The sequence below is a fragment of the Mixophyes fleayi genome, chromosome 1 (assembly GCF_038048845.1).
Source record: "Mixophyes fleayi isolate aMixFle1 chromosome 1, aMixFle1.hap1, whole genome shotgun sequence".
Taxonomy (NCBI): Eukaryota; Metazoa; Chordata; class Amphibia; order Anura; family Limnodynastidae; genus Mixophyes; species Mixophyes fleayi.
The window spans coordinates 220,739,435-220,760,724 of record NC_134402.1 but is presented as its reverse complement, the minus strand read 5'-3'; the positions used below and the strand labels follow the sequence as shown (position 1 = coordinate 220,760,724).

At 39.4% G+C, this 21,290-nt stretch overlaps 1 protein-coding gene across 2 annotated transcripts in view; it reads right to left on the bottom strand.

Annotated features, from left to right (window-relative positions):
* The window catches only part of GAK (cyclin G associated kinase), a 74,464-nt gene that overhangs the window by 43,849 nt on the left and 9,325 nt on the right, over positions 1–21,290 (bottom strand). For both annotated transcript variants that reach the window (XM_075205352.1, XM_075205354.1), the window contains exons 3-5: positions 13,962–14,021; positions 6,533–6,647; positions 5,676–5,818 (exon numbers count right to left, since the gene is read on the bottom strand). In XM_075205352.1, coding sequence (XP_075061453.1) covers positions 5,676–5,818; positions 6,533–6,647; positions 13,962–14,021 — 318 coding nt within the window. The remainder of the gene's footprint in view (positions 1–5,675; positions 5,819–6,532; positions 6,648–13,961; positions 14,022–21,290) is intronic.

Sequence of the window (21,290 nt, the reverse complement as noted above, 5' to 3'; positions counted from 1 at the left end):
TGCTCGCAGTTCCAAGACATTGATTGGAAGCCTGGATTCCATCTGAGTAGAAAAACCCTGAAACCAAGCGTGAAGACAGACAGCCCCCCAACCTCGAAGGCTGGCATCCGTTGTGATCAAAGTCCAATTCCAAATTGAGAATTTGCGTCCCATGGTGAGATACCAAAGAAGTGACTGACGCGTCTGCGGAGACAGGCGGAATACCTGGCCCGCTAGATTCATATGGGGTTTGTTCCATTGTGACAGAAGTTCCAACTGGAACTGCCGTGCATGAAACTGAGCAAACTGGATCGCTTCGAAAGTCGATACCATCTTGCCCAGAACTCTCATGGCGAAATGTATCGAAGGCCTCCTTGTCGCCAACAGAGATTTCAACATCTTCTGCAAGGCTAGAATCTTGTCATGGGGCAAGAACACCCGTCATAGTCGGGTGTCGAATAAAAGACCCAAAAAGGTCATCCGCTGGGATGGGATCAACTTGGACTTCATGAAGTTGAGAATTCAACCGTGAGACTCTAGGGTCTGGATTACAACTTGGATATACGACTGAAGCACCACTGGAGAATCTGCTTTTAAAAGAAGATTGTCTAGTTAAGGGATGATTGTAATCCCCATGGACCTTAGTAGAGCAACCATGACAGCCGTGATCTTAATGAAGATACGTGGGGCCGTGGCCAGACCAAAAGGAAGAGCCTGAAATTGGAAGTGCTCTGATTGAACCGCAAACCTCAAAAGGGACTGATGACCCTTCCAGATAGGCACATGGAAATAGGCATCTTTGATGTCTATAGCCACAATGAAGTCTTCTTGTTCCATGCAGTGAATGAGCGAGAGCAAAGACTCATTGAACCTGGGCACTCTGACCTGGGTGTTCAAAGACTTCAGATTCAGAATTGGTCTGAATGAGCCATCTGGTTTTGACACGAGAAAAAGGTTGGAATAAAAACCCAAACCTCTTTGAGAATCTGGCACCAGAATAATCACTCCGGAAGAAAGGAGGGATTGAACGGCTTCTCGTAAAGCCAGTAATTTTCGTGGACAAGTGGGAAGACCTGTGGCAAATAACCGTCTGGGAGGAAGACCAAGCAAATCGATCTTGTATCCCTGGTCCACCACCCCAGAGCCCAGACATCTGCGGTAGACTGAAACCACCAATCTCTGAACAAGAGAAGATGGGCTCCTACCACTGGCGACAGCGGAGGAGCAAAATGCCCGTCATGCGGACATCCTGTCTGCAGGTTTCGCTGCTGGACGTCGAGCAAACCAGGCCTGGCGCCCAAACCACCCCTGTGGACGGATGACTGGCTTCTAGAACATTGGCCTGAGGAATGTTGACCACAAAACCTTCCTGAGGACCGAAAATCTGGACATTCTTTGTTTGAAAGCATTAACAAGGAGAAAAGTTCTTTCCTCCTGTTGCTTGACTAATGATGGAGTCAAGCTGAGGACCAAACAAAACACCCCGATAAATAGGTATAGTTTCAAGAGCCTTTTTAGACTCCACATCAGCCTCCCAGGACTTGAGCCAGAGAGTGCGACGAGCCGAAACACGTGCCCCAATCAGTCCCGCGTCCATAGCTGCCTCTTCTAAATAATCTGTCGCCCTCTGAATTTGCTCCACTAATGGAATCAATTCAGAGGACGGCCTGTCTGCCAACAAACCTTCAGACAGCTGTTCTGACCAGCGTTCTACAGCTTTGTTAACCCATGCAGATGTTAAAGCAGGCCTCATTTAGGCACCTGCTCCCACAAAAATGGACTTGAGGGCCTCAACCTTACGGTCTGTACCATCATTAAGAGTGGCTGCGTTAGGAAGAGGACTAGCAGTTACCTTTGCTAACCTTGCAACAGCCGCATCCACACGTGGAAGCATCTCCCATTTAGCAAGAACTTCAGGAGGAAAAGGATAACACGACTGCAGTCGGCAAGACACTTGGAACTTCCTATCTGGGGAAGCCCAAGGCTCTGAAAATAAATCTTCCAACTGGGAAGAAGCCGGGAAAGAGAAAGATTTATTTTTCCGGCGTGCAAAAAGAGAGCAGCGTCAGGAACCTCTTCCTCAGGAAAATCAAGTACCTGACGCACAGCTTGAATTAATTCTTCCACACTCTGATGATCACAATGAACCTCCTCCACCACAGAATCCACCGCTAATTCACCCTCCTCCTGGGAGCCACAGTCAGAATCTGACTCATTTCCGTGAAGGGGTGCCGACACACTCTTACGCTTACCTGAGGAAGACGGTGCGGCAGAATGCAAAATACTTTCTAAAGAGGAAGAAACCGAAACCAAACACTATACAGAGGTTGCAAGTCCCTGTACCCAAGCTGGTTCTACAGACTCCACCGGGGTAGAAACAATCAAACCCTCACTTAGCGAACTAGAACCCATGTCATTCGCTACAGAAGAAGTGGAATCAGAAGATGGTGCGGCCACAGCCTGTGAACGCACTAACTGTGCAAGTTCAGTCACCGTATTGGAGAGAGACAGAGCCCAGGCAGGTCCTGCCATATTTAAACAAGCAGCTGCTGTATCACTCGGTATGCGCTCTGAGGGCTGGCAGGCTGCGCACAGAGCCTGTGCAAATGTCTGACCAGATGGTAACTTAACGTGACAGACAGCACAGGTGAAACTCAACATAGATGTAACACCAGCACTACCACGCATGGATTTTCCCCTATCTGACATGTTAACAGATGGGACAAAACAGACACAACACAGCATAATAAACATGTAACAAAACAATATAAACAAGCAGCACACAAAACTAGCCAGAAAGTGAGCTTGCTATACAGCCAATAAAGCCCCACAGAGAAAATAACAACCCCCAATCCTTTACCTTACAGGACTGAAGACAGAAAAGGGGAGAAGCTGGAGCTATAAAATGGCTGTCTATTCTGGTGTCTGCACACAAAGAAGTGAAAGATCACCACGGAGGAATTGCAAAAGAGGAAAACACCACTCCCCCAGGGCCCAGCACTGGATTGGCAAGCGTCCAACAGGACAACCCCCTCAACCAATCCAGTGCCTAGCAGGGCTCACTATCTTAGTGACCCTAGCCTGACCCAGTCTCCTGAGCTAAAAATAGAATATTTTTTTAAGATGACTGCTCTTAGTAAGAAGCAGCCTGCGCAGGGGACCAATGCGATTTTCTACCCCCCTTGTGCTGGGAGAGGGTTTCACTTACCTGCTGCCATCCCTCTTCACACAGTGTGTGAAGTTAACTTGCTGTCAGCACAGGAGGACGGACACAGCCTGCTGCAACTGTGCCCGGCTCCTAGGAGGGTTTTTGAACGTTGGGAGAGGGGTACCTCCACAGCACCTCCGATCCCCCCTTCTAGACAGCACACAGCCGTCCATGCTGTGCGCTGCTACAGTAATTGTTTTTCTAACTGTCTATCTCCTGGCTAACTGCAGTAACTGACAGCGGCCTACGCGGCTCTGTGAGCCGCCGGCTGTCAGGACCAAGAGACATAAGTTTCCGATTAATTTCAAAACAAAACAAAAACATAATTCGGCTGCTAAGCAGCCCCGACACAGCCCGTTCGCCGGGCACTTAAACCAAACTGAGGCTGAGACAGGAAGTGGGGTATGGAGGGGGAGAAGTTAGGGCTTAGTTAAACAGAATTTTAAAGTGCCAGTTCGCCCTGTCCCTACTCTATACCCAATGTCCCCGGTGTCCCCCAAAGGATGCAAGAGAAATACAGTTTTACTTACCAGGGTGAGGCTTTTATGTGATTTGGCTGGTCCCACAAAGCCTCCATTGACCCAATGCTGCGCTGCTCTGTGCCAGAGGTTCTCTGGGGTGGCGCGGCTATCACACAGGGATGCCGCGGCCAGGGCAGTGAGTGGGGGGGGGGGGGGGGGTGGGGAGCGAAGCACTCCCCACTGCCCGCCAACCCACGTTTGTCCATCAGCCGGCCGAACAAAAAAAATAGATTACTACTTATATCTACGGCACCCGGCGTCCTTCCCCCTCCGTTCTATGTCCTCACGCCCAACATTTCAGTGAAGAGCAGCGCAGTGTGGAGCCAGAAGAAAAGACAGAGGAGAACACAGTAGAAAACAGAAGAAAGAAGGGCAAGTAAAAGGTAAGAGAATGAAAGGTGCAGTGTAAAACAAGAAAGTCTGATTTTTTTTTTGTAGGTGCCCAAGTATGATATTGTGAAGTGGCTTAGAGTGAAGATTTTTGTACATATAGTTGTTTTATTTTGTTTGATCTTATTCCTGTAAATGAGTGCAGTAAATTGATCTTTGACAAAACTATAACTGGGAGAAAAAAAATTCTTGAATTTATGTGTATTATTTTTGCAATCAACTTAATAAGTATTTCTGTCCTGATCTACATACTTATTACGTTATTTTGACCAAACTACTTAAAAAACAGGACTGCTCGGTAATTATTTTGGATTAGGGGTGCCTTGAAAACTTATGGAGACCCTAAGGGTGCCTCAAACTGAGAAAGTTTGGGAACCACTCCTCTATGCTACTAGGCCTAGCCCAGTCTAAAATGGCAACGTTAACATGAAATTTAAGGGGCAGGGGCGTCAACAACAAAGATTCCAGTCTGAAACAGGCAAAAAGTAATTGCAGAGAGCACATCGTAACCTCCACCCAAAACTAAAGAATGAGATCACCTAAACTATAGGATTTAAAGAGACACATTAAATGTAAAAAAAATAAAGATGAAACTTATTTGGGATCTTGCTATACTTGCTTTTCAAATCAGAATGTGTCTGTTCTTCTGCAAACAGTTCCCTGCCTTTAATTTAACTCACCACCTACTCCTGGAGAGTGCTTGGCATGCCCTATTCACAGGATCACTGGAAAGCAGATGGTACCGTGCATGCATAAGAGTAAAGCTGGGTGCACACTATACGTTTTTCAACCAATTATCGTGCCGTTCAGACGATAACCGACTGTTAGGTCCGATATCACATTAGTGTGTACGCTTCCACGATCATGTTTTATAGTACCAAAGCACTTTTTATCGTTTGATTTTATAAACTGACTAAAAATCACTATGAACGGTAGAACAAAGTTGGAGAGATGTGAAGTGTATATGCACTCATGACCAGCAGTGTAGTCAGATCTCTATAGAGTGTGCAGAGTCACGATCTTTTAAGCAGATGGTTATAAGAGATGAAAAGCAGAGATTTGAAGGTAAATCGTGTAGGTGTTTTAACATAAATCTGCATGCTCATCGGGACTTTAAGTCGTTGGTAAAATTATTACAGAAATTGCATCTGTAGTCATCTTCTGTAATGTGTACCCAGCTTAACTTTTGAAATTGGTGTCTATGGCACTGGTCCCAAAATAGAGGAAATAAATTAAAGAACATTATAGTAGGGCAAATTCTGATTAGAAAGCAAACAGAAAAGTACAAACAGCAATTTCAAAGTGAAAATGTCACCTTTTCAAGTAATTGTTCCTGTAGGAGTATGTGCATAGATAATTTATACAGAACCTTATAGAACAGAGTGACTTTGCTCACCACGATCTTCTCGATGTATTTTAATTTACAAGCCCCCACCCTTACATTGAAGTCCCAAGTTTCCCACATCTAAACTATATACTTTTCCCACTTACCCAATTCCAAATGCTAAACAGTGATGGCTTCCTCTATTCATAGGTTGTTATAACTGGCTTTGTTTCAATATTTAGAAGAATTTTACCTTGAGATCTCTATGAATTATAGGTGGTTTCTGCTTGTGCATATGTTGAACTGCTCGACAGGCTTGGTAGAAAATCTTCAATACAGTATCACATGATAGAGGTCCTTTACTTTCAGCCTTGTTCAAGAACTCAACAAGCTGTCCTATGACAATCAGATAAAAAGAGAATTGTGAAGACAAAGAAAAAATGTTTTTGTTTTTTTTGTAAGATGCATAATGAACTCAGTCTTTAACAAAGTTATTTTAGTTGCTAGTAAACTTAAGGAGAGGGGTTCCAGTACTGAATAAGCTATTCGGCTTTAGGAGGCGTTTCAATTAGACGCATGGGGGGGTATTCAATTGTTAGCGTTAACGGAAAAAAACGAGTGCTCAAAAAATATTACCGTTTATATGGTAATATTGCGCGAGAAAAGCGTTAATACGGTAGTTTACTCGCGGAATTTCAGCTCGCCGCTCAGGGAGCGCTCGTTTTTTTCCGTTAACGCTAACAATTGAATACCCCCCATGGTGTCTCCCTAATGCCTGATAAGACACCGTAATTGTCGGCAATGTGCGCAGTGCGAGTTCCATGCACCACATCACTGGCAACTGAACCTCTCCCTTAGTCCTAAATAGTCAAATTTATTTAAGGGCTTTTTAACTAAAACAATGTTATGTATACAAATGTGCTGTAACCAGTATCAACCAACTTGATTCTAGAGCATTTTAGAAACGGACATATAACAAATATCTGGTTGGTTGCTATGCTAACATTTGTGCATAATATGATTTTATTAACTAAGCCTGTATGTGTGTCCATTAAAAAAAAATCACTCATGTAGCAGGAATGTAAACATAACACACAAACATCTTCTTACCTTTGCATAATTCTGTAAGAAGTAGAAACTCGCCTTGTCCTGTGTCAGACTCCTCTTTCCCTATGGACGCCGCTGAGCAGAACTGGACTATGTTGGGGTGACCAGATAATTTTTTCTATAGACAATGTCTTAAGAAAAATAAATATACTGAATAGCATGAATGTGAAGTCTAATGCCTATCAGGATCCAAGCCATCACAAAAACTAAAAGCAAGCATACAATATTATATAGTGTGGAAATTGTCTCCCCAATTCAATCGAATGTAATCAATTTGAATAAAGCAGAATACATCTATGAAATACAGCCGAAAACATTATCAGAATTTTCTGAGTTTCCAATAGCAAATATAATCTAGGCATGTCTGAGAATTGTGACAAGTTGCAAGAACATTTTATTCCCATTAGGAATATATCTACAAAACCAATTTAATGCTTAAAAAAAAAAAAATTGGTTGGGTATAGGACCAATCTGACAAGGTTACAACATGTTGACATATCTAATTCTCTAGCTGCAGTTACTTTGATTAAACAAGTTCATAAACAGGCAAGTGCAAAAACAAGGAAATACATGTCTTTAAGTAAACAACATTCTACCAAATTCAAGTAAATTTGTGCACTTTCTAAATAAGAGGGAATGCGGTAAAAGGAAAGCGGTAATCTGAAGTCAATGTGACAGCAGGCCAGAATATTTGTTTTGTTTACTTATTTTGCTTTTTTTACTTATGTTACAGGTAACTTTAGTGTTGCAAACCACCTGTTGAGTTTTAAAATGTATTTTTCAAGGCAAAAACACAATGTTTGCAAATCATATCAAGTGGCGGATAAGAATATATATCAAAGTGAACTGGTATATGGTGGTATGGAGTACCAGCATTGTAAAACTAGCAAATTCCATTCACTTACATTTTCCATACCACCACTTTATATTTTTTGGCAATATGGGTATAACTGAATCGCTGGCTTATTTTTTCTCTGATCTTCATTCAAAATATTTTAATGATGTGTAAAGCATATAGGTCAGTGTAGGAACTCCATACATTGAGGTGTCCTTGATGCTGGTATGCAGGCTTAATTTTTTTGATCAAAATATGAACCTCGTTTTAATTTTGCTAGATACACAGAAATATGCAGAGTTAAGGACAACAATTGTCTTTTTGCTTTGTATACATATGGGGCATTTATATTGCCATACAGCAGGTATCATCTATAATATGGGACTAACTGAGCTGACAGATATATATTTTATAGCAAATGAAATATAAATATTTGGAGGATTAGTTTCTCTTTAAGCCTAAATTAAGCTAAATACACTTAAAGGGACTCTAACACTATATTTTCTTTTTCCCCCTTTTCACGTGTCTAATTTTAATATTAAAGGGATGAATGTATAAACATATTCTCATTTGAATCTTCCTATTTTCTATGATGGTGCAATTAAGTCTGCTGGCAGAACTCGCCCTTTACTGAAGTGCTATAGTTTAAATTCTCCCCTACCATATTCTCTTTATCTTCTGTCAATCGAAGGCAGTGGTTCCCAAACTTTTGCAGTTCGCTGCACCCTTAGAGTCTCCAAATTTTTTCAAGGCACCCCTCCAAAATAATTATTGAGCAGTCCTGTTTTAGAAGTAGTTGGGTCAAAAAATTGTAATAAGTATTTAGGTCAGGGCAGAAATACTTATTTAGTTGTATGCAAAAATACCCCCTCTGCATCCAGACACACTGCCCTCTCTCACACTGCCCCCTCTGCCCTCTGTCACACTGTCCCCCCTCCTCTGCCCTCTCACCCTGTGTTCCCCTCCACTGCCCCTCTCACGCTGTGTCACCATCCTCTGCTCTCTGTCCCCCTGCTCTGCTCTCTGTCCCCCTGCTCCTCTGCCCCGCTGTCCCCCTCCTCTGCCCCGCGCCAGCCATAAAAAAAAAAAAAAGAACACACAAACTTGCCAATCCGTCAGGAGCCGGGACCCAGCAGCCTCCTCTATCCCGCTGCTTGTTACGGACGTCGATATTCAGTGACAGCTGCGGGAGAGAGGAGGCTGCTGGGTCCCGGCTCCTGACGGATTGGCAAGTTTGTGTGTTCTTTTTTTTTTTTTTTTATTGCTGGCCCGCGGCACCCCAGTGACAGCGCCACGGCACCCCTGGGAGCCGCGGCGCACAGTTTGGGAACCGCCGATCTAAGGTGTGAGGTGTGAGAATAGTCGCACAATAGAACTGTTTGAGGTTGAGGCCAAATGCCATGGGATATATGTGACATCATTGGGGTGGGATACAACACTACTACTGCATTGCTGTGGTGACCACAAATGGACACAATTCTTGAGTGACAATTATTACATGTGCTATTTAAATGCTTTTGTGTAAGTAATTGAAGATTAAACATGGTGGAAACTGAGGATAATGTCCTATGGGTGTTATGGAGCTATCATTTTTTTTATTTTTTTATAACAACAAACATGACTGGTCCCAGGAGTTTTACACATTTCATTTGTAATCAAATCCACCCTCCAAATACATCCCACTCGTTAAAGCATTCCTCTGCCTACTTTTCTGAGAAGAATGTATTAACTCAGCTACCAACAATCAAGTCATAGCTCTTCTGTAACTTACACATTAAGTCCCTGTGAGAAACACTGTCAAACGCTTCATGGAGCCTAGTTAAACAATGTCCTCAGCCCCACCCTGCTCTAACATATTATAACTGCAGAGTGGCTATAAAAAGTATTCAGCCCCGCTGGCATTTTATTTTCTTACAACATGGAGTTAAAACTGGTTTATTCAGGAATTATTACCATTGTGTCAACACAAAATAATCTGTAACTTGAAATAAATAACTCCAACAATAATGAACTGCAAATAAAATAATTCATAATAACACCAACAACAGAGTAATGGATTACATAAGTATTCACCACTGTCTTAATATCTGGTGGAAGCACTTTTAGCTACAATTTGGAAAAAGTCTCCATAAGTAATGCATTGCTAGAAACTGCAATTTAGCCCATTCTTGATTACATTTAAGTCATTATAGTATCATTTTTGCTGTAAGTTTTGTCATGCTGCAATATAAATCTTCTCCCAATTCCTGAGTCTCTCGCAGGCTGCATCAAGATTTCCTCCAAGATTTGTCTTGCTCCAAGCATATCCCCTTGCTCACATCACCATGTCACGGTAGATATAGTCACTGGAACGATGTGCAGTATTATACTTGCACCAAACATAATGCCTACTGTTGGAGCAAAAAAGTTTTATCTGAAAATGGCAGCGCTAATGATATTTACAGTAAACTGTCCCAAACCAGACATAACATGTAAGGAATGCAGTGAACACTATCTAGCAAACTCAGACAATATACATGTCAATATATGAATAAACAGGATTTAAACAGATTCAAAACTAGTAATAATCTTGCATATTAAAGGTTAGCAGATCAACTGACTTTTACACAATAAAATTATTAAAGTAACACATAATTATATCAATAACATTTTATAAAAATAGAAACTGTCTGCATTAATTCCCGTGGGACACTTTTACAAGTACTTGTTACCATACAAATGCACAGGCTGACAGCTAATTCACCTAATAGTGAATAAGGAACTAATGGCGGTTGCAAGAACAGCAATCCCGTGCAGTCAGTGAATGGAAACTAGATGCGTTTCCACTATGAGTTAGTAATGAAACTGCTAGTGCTGCTTCTTCTAAACTGTTGGTTCAATGAAACATGTTTAGCCCCTGAACTCAGGCTATTTGTCTGTGTGGGATCTCTGCTACAGTGCCTGCACACATTTTCAAGCATCTCAGACTTCTAATCACAATCGACTTTTGGAAGAGAACTATCCTTTGAACAGATGCAGTCTCTACTGGTTGCTAGAGAGGTATCTTAAAAGTTTGTAACCTCACTTTATTATCATTCTGCCAGTCCAACTAGTGACACTACACACAACATATACAAGACATATTAGTTTCTAAATTAGAGTGGAATCAGATCTAATTTCTATTCAGTGACTGCATGGGGTTGCACTGTTCTTGGGACAGCGACTAGTTCCTTATTCACTAGCATATCAAAGAATCAGCTGTCAGCTTGTGTGTTTGTATGGTATCAAGTACCATGGAGAAGCAGACCATTGGTGATGTCCTATAAATTAAAAGATAAAAATAATATTAAATAGTGTAGAATGTGCAAAAGTATCTCATGAATCAATGCAGGCAGATTCTGTATTTATAATAGGGTAATGATAAAATTTGTATGTGTGTAATTCCTAATAAATATTTTATCATGTAAAAGGGAGTCGATCTACTCATATATATTGATTCAAATCTACACATCTATTTTGGTTTTTTTTTTAGACTTTAATCTGAGATTTACCAATCTTTGGTCAATATGCAATGCACGATAAATTTACTTTGAGAAAATTTGCTGTACATATCATTAGCGCTGCAATTTTCTAAGTTTTAGATTTTTTGCCCGGTGAGCAGTTCACCCTCTCAGTTAATTGTCTGAGTCCCATTAAAAAGGGCTTTCTTGCACTATTGACTTCTGTCTTCCTCCATATGGATGAGGGTCTCCCACATGTTTTCTGTGCATTTCTAGTTGAGGTTACCATTAACTTTTCTGCCACAATGTTTTTTTCCCCACCCTGTTATAAAGTGCAGATTTATGAAGTGTCCAGGCTATTGTCCCATGGACAGTTTCTGTCATGGAAGACTAACTGTCAAAGTTGCCATAGCAAGTGCTATTCGTTTTGGACGACGGCTTGTTCTAGACAAATTCATACTTGTGCAATATTCTCTCCATTGCTTTATGATGTGATTGACAGTGCTGCGTTGGTTATTAAAAACTTGGAAATTTTGTTATAGCCATCCTCTGGTTTTCTCACATTTGCTTTGAATGATCTCAAGTCATAACGATGTTGCTTTGAAATGCACCAACCAACTGTGGGAGTCTCACAGACAAATTGTAAGACACTAAATTGGCTACATATGGACTCCAACCAAATATGGGGGGGAATTAAATTCCCCCCAGAGTATCATGCGCTTAACCTATTAGTGTTATTACGGTAAATCTAACCCAGCTTTCTGCTTGTAGCTCAGGGAGCTGCGAGCAAAAATCCAGTGTTGAAACTACTGTAATAACGGTATTTAAGCGCACTATTACCGTAATAACAGTAATAGTGCGCAGGCCGTGTTACTTTTTACAGTAACACGGCCAATTGAATTCCTCCCTATGTGAAAAAAACATCTATCACAGTTTATTTACATGTATCTTAGAAAAGGCAACTGTAAAGCAGTTTCTTCAAGTAGTACACAATATTGTCTAAATCATGGTTGTCCAACCCGCGGCCCGCATGCGCCCAGCACGCCTGTAAATGTGGCCCAGCAGGCGTTTTGGTTGTGGCAAGGGGGCAGTGCTGAAAAAAAAAATCCTGCAAAAAAAAAAAAAAAAAGACAAACAAAAAAAAAAACTTACCTTGCGGTCATGTCAGCTGGCGCTCCGGCTCCCTGGCTGGCGCTCGCAGTGAATGTCAGGGGTGACATCATCACACCCGACATCCATTGCGTAGCGCAGCACAGAGGAGTCACCCGCGCAAACTATCCGCAGCAGTGAAAGATTATCCAGTATCTTATTGCGGTTACTCTGAATTTGGACTTTCTGCACCATGCAATTATGAACTAGCTGTGTTCTCTGTATGTATCTAATATAAATATTAAGAGATAATTGTATTTTTAATATTTTAAACCATTTTAAATGTGCAGTGCTGAGTAGGGTGAAAATTTCACCCACTGTTACCCTCATCGGAGGCTGCTCCATGAGCCATTTTTCCCACCACCCTATCTTTAAATCTGTGTAGATTTCTATAAGTCCTCCTGATGCTACCTAGATCGGTGACCATTTCAAACTGGTCAATAAAAAAAATTATTAATGGGTGCAGAAAGAGGTAAAAAAAGTTTTTGGCATTTAATTCCCCGAACCCCACTAAGGGGCAGATGCAGGTAAGTTAAATTGTAGCTGGAAATGGGACTACTGCTTTAATCATGATTCTGCAACAGGTTTCCTAACTCTTACTAACTTCATTTCCAAGTAAGTTTAATATGTTAACTATGTTTTCTATGGTTTTTTTCGATGATCAGCTATCGTTAGGGTTAGTGTATTTTATGTGCGGCCCAAACCAACTTGTCGTCTTCCAATGTGGCCCAGGGAAGCTAAAAGGTTGAACACCCCTGGTCTAAATAGTCACCACTTTTGCTATCTGACATCATATAGTAGTTTGTGTACAATGCTAAGTATTCCTGGATACATCCACTTTCATTCAACGTAAGTAAAATGTGAAAAATAACAAAGGGTGGATAATAAAGGCTGTAAGCAGTTGCATTTGTATACATCGAGCCTGGCTGCAATTTTCTATTTCAATAGAAACTCCTGCAGTAATCTTTCAAAACTGCAGCTTGGTAGGCATGTCAGTTCTTCAGTACACTTCACCAGGCACTGTAGTTCTATGTAGAACTTCATCACCCACAATACATTTCAACAAGAGAGCTCTTTTAGGAATGTGACGCTCCTGCAGTACTCGCGAGTGTGATGAAAAATGATTAGTCTTAGAGGAGCAATTGAGACAGTCACATATGAACACTATTCAAACTGTGCATACGGCTTACTTTAGGCAACAAGCACAGCTTGGATAGCTGCCTAGTCGCATTATTGGACAGTTGAAAGGTTGCACACCTCAAAGTGCTGAAAAGTAAGCAAACCTATTTAAAAAAAAAAAAATGTTAAAGGGCAAATATAGCATTTACCTAAGATAATCATAAAGATAGGTACTTTTACAAAACTTAGCAGTATGGAAATCACAGATGTAACATAGTAATGCAGAACAGACAAAAACACACAACAAGTGAGACAGATAGGTGTGAGAGTTAGAGAAGGAAAGAAAGCGCTTTTTAATATCAGAAAACAGACTACTGAAATTCTACCAAAGTGGAGCAGAATGCTGTCCTTCCTCAGAAGCCCAAAGACGAGATTATCCAGGACCCTTCAATTCAAATTCAGTTTGTATTTAATTGCTGGAATATTAATCTCCTCCAAGGAGAATTCTATTTTAACTCACATTAGGTTCTAACTGGACCTATCAGGTACAGAATATGTTATAATAATACCTTAATAAACACAGCTTACTGTGGATGGAGCACAAGTGCAGTTAAATAGATAAACTAGTTCCACTGCAAAGAAATGTGAAAAATTGTTATAATGAGCACATGTGCATAGCCCTGAAGATAGTGGATACATATATTTGTCATGTGTGGACGCAGCTATGGTCATGTACATTGCAAGTACAGAACAAGAGCACCAAACCAAAATTTTACATATACACATTAGATATTAAACCATTTGAAAAATGTGTACACACCATACACTCATTGATGTTTTAAAAGGATACCATAAAACATATTTCCTGAATAATCGCCTTATTCTTTTCTTCTTCATTGGAAAGTAATCTCTACAAGCAAATGGAAAAAGAACCTACATTACAATCCAATAGAGGTGAATGAAAAGGATTAGTAAAAAAATAAAGCTCTCTATGGAATAACAGACACCACACTCCCTCCTCCTAATGTTCACCTTCTACATGTTCCAATAACCTCTTTATAATTTACTCAGGCTTTACCTAACAAAAACACTCTTACCGAGCTTAATTAAATTAGTCTTATAGAAAGCTTATTTTCCTGTAGTCCTCTCCCCTTCACCCGTTTTTACTCCCCATATTATTTACTACAACCTAATTACACAATATTAATTTGTTATGCCTTATGTCTATTGAAAAAACAGTTAAAAAATAAGAGCAAGCAGATTAAAAAACAGCTACATAGATTTTATTTTCAATAAATAAGGTATCAAATTGATGTGATTTTAAATAGAGGAGGATCATGAGTTAGACAGATGATTTCTTACTCATTTTCTTAATGAAAACATTGACATTTTTGTATTTGGTAAACATACTAATTGCATGCTCTATTAGGATCATTTGCTAAGTGTAGTACTCCATATGCATTTCGTCTGCCCAATTGAAGAGAGTACCAACAACTCTGGCCTTTTGTGGCGTGTGCAGGTCCTTAGCACTTCAGTAGAGGAAATGAGTGTTACAGTGATGGTGGATCTATTACTTTCAATTAACAACTGCCTGTAATAGCTGAAGAAAAATAACAAATTAAAAATAAAAATGTGTAAATATGTATATTCTGTTGTTGCATTACACTTGCATGCAATATGAGAGTCTTAGATTCCTGAAACACTTCTTACTGATTTGCAGCCGGTACAAGCACTGTAACAAATGTGTGTTCACAAGAGCTTGTGATAAAAGCTGGAAAGGAGCTCATGATCTAAAGCCGATATCATCAGTAGATTATTATACAACCACGAAAGACAAAATGCATGACTACACTTCTCATGACTAAAAGTTTTATAGATGGGAGTACTTGTCCGTTTACCAAAAGCTACAATTTCTAAACGTTGAAGGTAAAAGGCATTTACAGGGACCTGTACTGTATCAGAGCAAATCTGTAGATCCAAAGAAAGAGAATGCTATTCAAAGTGATAACAATTTCACAGATACACAGGTGGTTTTGAAGAACTACAAAGTTACGCTTGGTTATTTGCTCAAAGATGTACGATGTTGGTGATACATCTGATTCACTCATTTGTTTTTTTGAGGTCGAGAGAGCGGGTAGGAGTATGGTGTAGGATTACGGAGGTAGGCGTTCAATAGGTATAAGCGGTAATGACAATGGGCCTAGTAGAAAATTTCAACCCAGAACGTGAAAAAAAGTATGGAATTGAATGCAAAGATTATCTAATCATCATACAATCCAGAACGTCTATTGAACTTAAAAGGGCATATTCAATTAGCTTTGCGGTCCCCAGCTGCGTGTGTAAAGTGACCATACGGTACCGCAACATCAAGGATTTCCCTTTGCAACCCTATGGGGTGCGCACAGAGATCTGCGGTGTTGCGGTAATGGGACTTGTGTAGCCGCACATAATCATGGACGCAAAGCTAATTGAATATGCCCAAAGAATTGCATGAAATTTTCAGTGCAAATTTGGAAATACAAGCTGATGTAATCAAAGTGCAAAATCAGAGACATTGTGTCATATTTTACCCTGTTAGTAGTAAGGAGTACAGACAGATTCAGCTGTCTCTTGTTGCTTAACTCTTGAAGGCAATAGGTGTATTTACAACGATAATTCATGTAAAAAACAAAGCGGGTATTTTAATGAAACTGACAGAAATAAAAAGAAAGCATTGCTTTTTAATGCCGAAACACTTCATAATGGGAAGATTGCTATGTTTAGAGAAATACAAAGTCTTTTTACAGTCTTCAGCAGGCCCAGTCACCCAGAATATGATCCAAAGCACAGAGCTCTGTATACTACATTGATTGGTACAAGTGAGGGGAGATTATTTTTGTGTATTGTATGCATAGATTGCCTTATTTGGAGATGAAAGACACAGACATGAAGTATGAAATCATGATGAATTTATGCTAGAATAAATTCATATTCAAAAGGAAAAAGGCCAAAGTCACAAAAAATTTCTGTGACCGATAAGGAATTTAAATATACCTTGATCATAGAAGTATAGCATTAATAAGTTCTATGACCACACATCTTTCCAGCAATACACACAGTACGTAAAATGATTTAATTTGCAAACAATCATTATGCAGGCGTTGTAGAATGGATGAACCGAATTCTTAACTGTGGGTCGGGAGCCCAACTGGAGTTCCAGAATTTGTTTTTCAGGTCTCTTGATTGTCAGATATAAAAAAAGCAAGCCGTTGTTCTGGGAACACCTTTTTATGGGGTTCCAGATAAAAAAAAACCAACAAGTGTACCGCTGTTCTAAAGAACAGTGTAAGCAATATGATATTATAATGTGGATAGTAGTTAAACCTCTTCCACAGTTCCAATAGGTATTCTCCATCTATGGAAAATAAAATTTCCCCTGTGGAGTTAAAGAAATGGAAGAAAATAATCCATTCTGATGAGATATCTTTATCTCCACACTAGACTAGAAAAAGAATTGTGTAGTGACAATTATTTATCTCAAATTCAAGAAGAAAAATATATATTTTTTTCATTTTTACTGCATGGATGCAATTTGTTCTGCTAATTTCTTTCATGAATTTATTATTCTGTCTATCCGTGTCCATGTGTGCTTTATTTAATGATTTTTTATGTACTTTGTTAACTCATAGCCATTTGTTCATTATATAACTAGGTATCATGCATTTATGTTTTAAGTTTTAAGTGTGAAAGATACTTTGTTTTTCTTAGATGTTTTCCTAATCCAAGTAGGAATACCTTGTATGGTTCTATAGAAGTCTTTTTTAAGTAAAGTCTTAAAATCTTGTTTTAAACTGTTATTCTTTTAAAAAAAAAAAAGTGATCTCTATGTTTGATATACAATAATGATCAATTCTGGTCATCAACACAAAGATAACTGTTCCTCAAAGCAGTTTACACATCAATGAAAGAAAGCTTTAACATTCACATTTTTGTCGCTAATCGTTCATTACAGAATATTGAAAAAAGTCAATTTTATATATCAAATTCCTTTATTCACTGGGTTAATTTCAAACGCTGTAGGTAAAAGGAATATATATAGTTTTACTTCAAAGGTTCCTGTATTTTTTCTTGCGGTTTCAATAAATTTGTTTTCTATTTTCAAAATAGAAGCAACATAAGGTAAGGTGCACACATAAAAAAGGTATCATAATAAAATAATAAATTCAAAATACAATTAAAATCTTAATATTTAGTACCAAGGAAAGCTATGCTCTGTGAAATAAGCGGACCAAGGAAGAATGCAACAGGCCCTATTATAGTTTTACATGGTCTGTTGTGACTTGATATGGAACCCAAATTGCAGAGTAAGATCAGGAGATAAGCATCAAATTTGAACCAAAAAGGTATCTAACCTTTAAGTAGAAAGTAATAGAATGGAGGAAAAAGAGAACAAAAAAATAAAAAGTAACAAACAGATAAAGGGGGCAGTAAAAGCAGTAGGGTGGAATTTTGGTAGGATGGTAGTCAACTTATCATTGACCATATTCTAATATTTCTAAGACTTCCTATAAATCCAGGTTATATGTTTTTCTATCATGTTCTAAAGCAGGTGTAAAAAAACAAACTAACAAACAAAAAAATACAGATTCTATTATCTCCATTAAGTCTAGTTCACTGGTACCAAAGTGCCTTTATCCAGCCATCTCACTGCTCTATCATAATTTTTTCATTTAGCCAGATATAAGTAATCTATATTAGGTTACATAGTAAATGCAGTGAACTCAAGTTTGTATAGAGAGACATTTGATCCCTCACTCATCATGTGTGTCCTTAAGTGGATGCTATCATCCTCATGAAGACACTCACATTAACTACTAAAGGTTGTAAGGTGAAATTCCTAACCTACATACTTAGCTTAAATGGAACTGCAAACCCATTGTACACACTTACGTTAAAGATACTTAAGGAAATGGAGTAAATGAGGTCATGATGTAGTTACTGAATTATTTTAAACTAGGCATGTTTTACCCACCAGAAACTTAATTCAAAATACTACATTTTATTATTTTTTTCAGTGTGTGGTTCCCTTAAAATAAGAAATGTGTATTTACCAATAACGTAAATACCCAATCATCCAACAGACCTCAATCAAGTGAACATTTCACAAACACATCACTATTAACTAGAGATGAGCGCACTCGGATTTCTGAAATCCGAGCCCACCCGACCGTTGCCGATCCGAGTCGGATCCGAGACAGATCCGGGTATTGGCGCCAATTTCAAATCTGAAACTGAGGCTCTGACTCATAATCCCGTTGTCGGATCTCGCGATACTCGGATCCTATAAATTCCCCGCTAGTCGCCGCCATCTTCACTCGGGCATTTATCAGGGTAGAGGGAGGGTGTGTTAGGTGGTCCTCTGTCCTGCTATATCTTGTGCTGTTCAGTTAAGTTCTGTGCTGTGCTCAGTCCAGTGGTGCTGTGTCCTGTGCTCTGTGCTTCTAAGGGCATAGTTATTTCCCCAATATTCCAAAGTGTTTCAAAAAATAAAAAAAAGTTATTTAAAAAAAATACAAAAAACTAATTACATTTTTTTTTAATTACAACAAAATTTGCACAACCAATCCTGCAGTATAAGCCCATTGGTACTGCAATATTACCAAGTTCACACATTCAGCAGTAAAAGTCCAGTGGTACTGCAATATTACAAAGTTCACACATTCTGCAGTATCAGTCCAGTGGTGCTGTGTCCTGTGCTCTGTCCTGCTGAGTTCCGTAGTGCTGCTGTGTCCTGTTCAGTCCAGTGGTGCTGTGTCCTGTGCTCTGTGCTTCTAAGGGCATAGTTATTTCCCCATTATTCCCAAGTTTTTAAAAAATAAAAAAAAAGTTATAAAAAATATTAAAATAAAAAAATTAAAAAAAAAAGTAATTATAACCAAATTTGCAAAACCAATCCAGCAGTATAAGTCCATTGGTACTGCAATATTACCAAGTTCACACATTCTGCAGTATCTTGTGCTACATATAATGGAGACCAAAAATTTGGAGGATAAAGTAGGGAAAGATCAAGACCCACTTCCTCCTAATGCTGAAGCTGCTGCCACTAGTCATGACATAGACGATGAAATGCCATCAACGTCGTCTTCCAAGCCCGATGCCCAATCTCGTAGTACCGGGCATGTAAAATCCAAAAAGCCCAAGTTAAGAAAAAGTAGCAAAAAGAGAAACTTAAAATCATCTGAGGAGAAACGTAAAGTTGCCAATATGCCATTTACGACACGGAGTGGCAAGGAACGGCTTAGGCCCTGGCCCGTGTTCATGACTAGTGGTTCAGCTTCACCCACGGATCTTATCCCTCCTCCTCCTCCTCCCCCCCCTCCAAAAAATTGAAGAGAGTTATGCTGTCAGCAACAAAACAGCAAACAACTCTGCCTTCTAAAGAGAAATTATCACAAATCCTCAAGGCGAGTCCAAGGGTGTTGGTGGTTGCGAAGCCTGACCTTCCAATCACTGTACGGGAAGAGGTGGCTCCTTCCACCATTTGCAGCACGCCCTCTGCATATGCTGGAAGGATCACCCGCAGTCCAATTACAGATTTGGCTAATGAAGGTGTCAATGTTGTACACCGGGATGAGGATATTGATGTAGCTGGCGCTGAGGAGGATGTTGATGATTATGATGCAGACAGATACCAAATTGCCTTTCTCAATTTCTATTTATATTCTAGAGTATATAACGGCTGAATAGTTTTCTATTTTACTCCTAGTGGAGAGGGGATCTGATGCAGACAATTCATTGTTAATTATTTATTAGTAATAATAGTTTATTACTAATTATAGAAATCCAAATAATCACTATTTGTGCAGTACCAAGAAAGAGGAACTGCCATTTCTATTACTAACTTTTTTCTTTCTATATTAAAAAAAAAAATAACTGCCATTTATATTACTAGGTTAATTCTTTGTGCAGTCACAAAAAAGAGGAAGTGCGCTCTTAACAGTTAACAGCTATGTTGGTTTTAGACGTCCATCCGGTGTCCGCCATCTGTTTTGTTTAATTGAGCCCAGTTGAATTTTTTTTAAATTATATTGTGGCCCCGGTACCAAATTGGGTACCGGGGCCACTCCACTACGCAGTCAAGATACTTGTTTGGTGGAATTCAGATCAATTGGTTTTTTTTTTATATTGTGGGGACCAACTATGTTTAGATTAGTACGCCAAAGTTCCCTAGGTGCAGATGTGGTTGAAGACCGTAACAGTTAACATGTATGTTGGTTTTTTGGAAGTCCATCCGGTGTCCGCCATCTGTTTTGTGGAAATGAGACCAGTTGAAAGTTTTTTTAATTATATTGTGGTGACCCACTCCTCTACGCAGTCCAGGTACATTTATTGGTGCGAATCATACAAGTTGATGGTTTTCTTATTATATATATTGTGATGACCCACTCCTCTACGCAGTCCAGATACATTTATTGCTGCGAATCATACAAGTTCAGGGTTTTTAATATATATTGTGGTGACCCACTCCTCTACGCAGCCCAGGTACATTTATTGGTGCGAATCATACAAGTTCAGGGTTTTTAATATATATTGTGGTGAACCACTCCTCTACGCAGTCCAGATACATTTATTGGTGCGAATCATACAAGTTGATGGTTTTCTTATTATATATATTGTGGTGACCCACTCCTCTACGCAGTCCAGATACATTTATTGCTGCGAATCATACAAGTTCAGGGTTTTTAATATATATTATTGTGGTGACCCACTCCTCTACGCAGTCCAGGTACATTTATTGGTGCGAATCATACAAGTTCAGGGTTTTTAATATATATTGTGGGGACCACTCCACTACGCAGTCCAGAAAGATACCTCGTGCAACGTTTTGGACTAATAACTATATTTTGAGGTGTTCAGAATACACTGTAAATTAGTGGAAATGCTTGTTATTGAATGTTATTGAGGTTAATAATAGCGTAGGAGTGAAAATAAGCCCAAAAACTTGATTTTTAAACTTTTTATGTTTTTTTCAAAAAAAATCCGAATCCAAAACCTTAAATCCGAACCGAGACCTTTCGTCAAGTGTTTTGCGAGACAAATCCGAACCCCAAAAATAATGAAAATCCAGATCCCTACTATTAACAGCATATCTATACACAGCAGACGTCTGACACATCTTAAGCTATTTACATACACATTG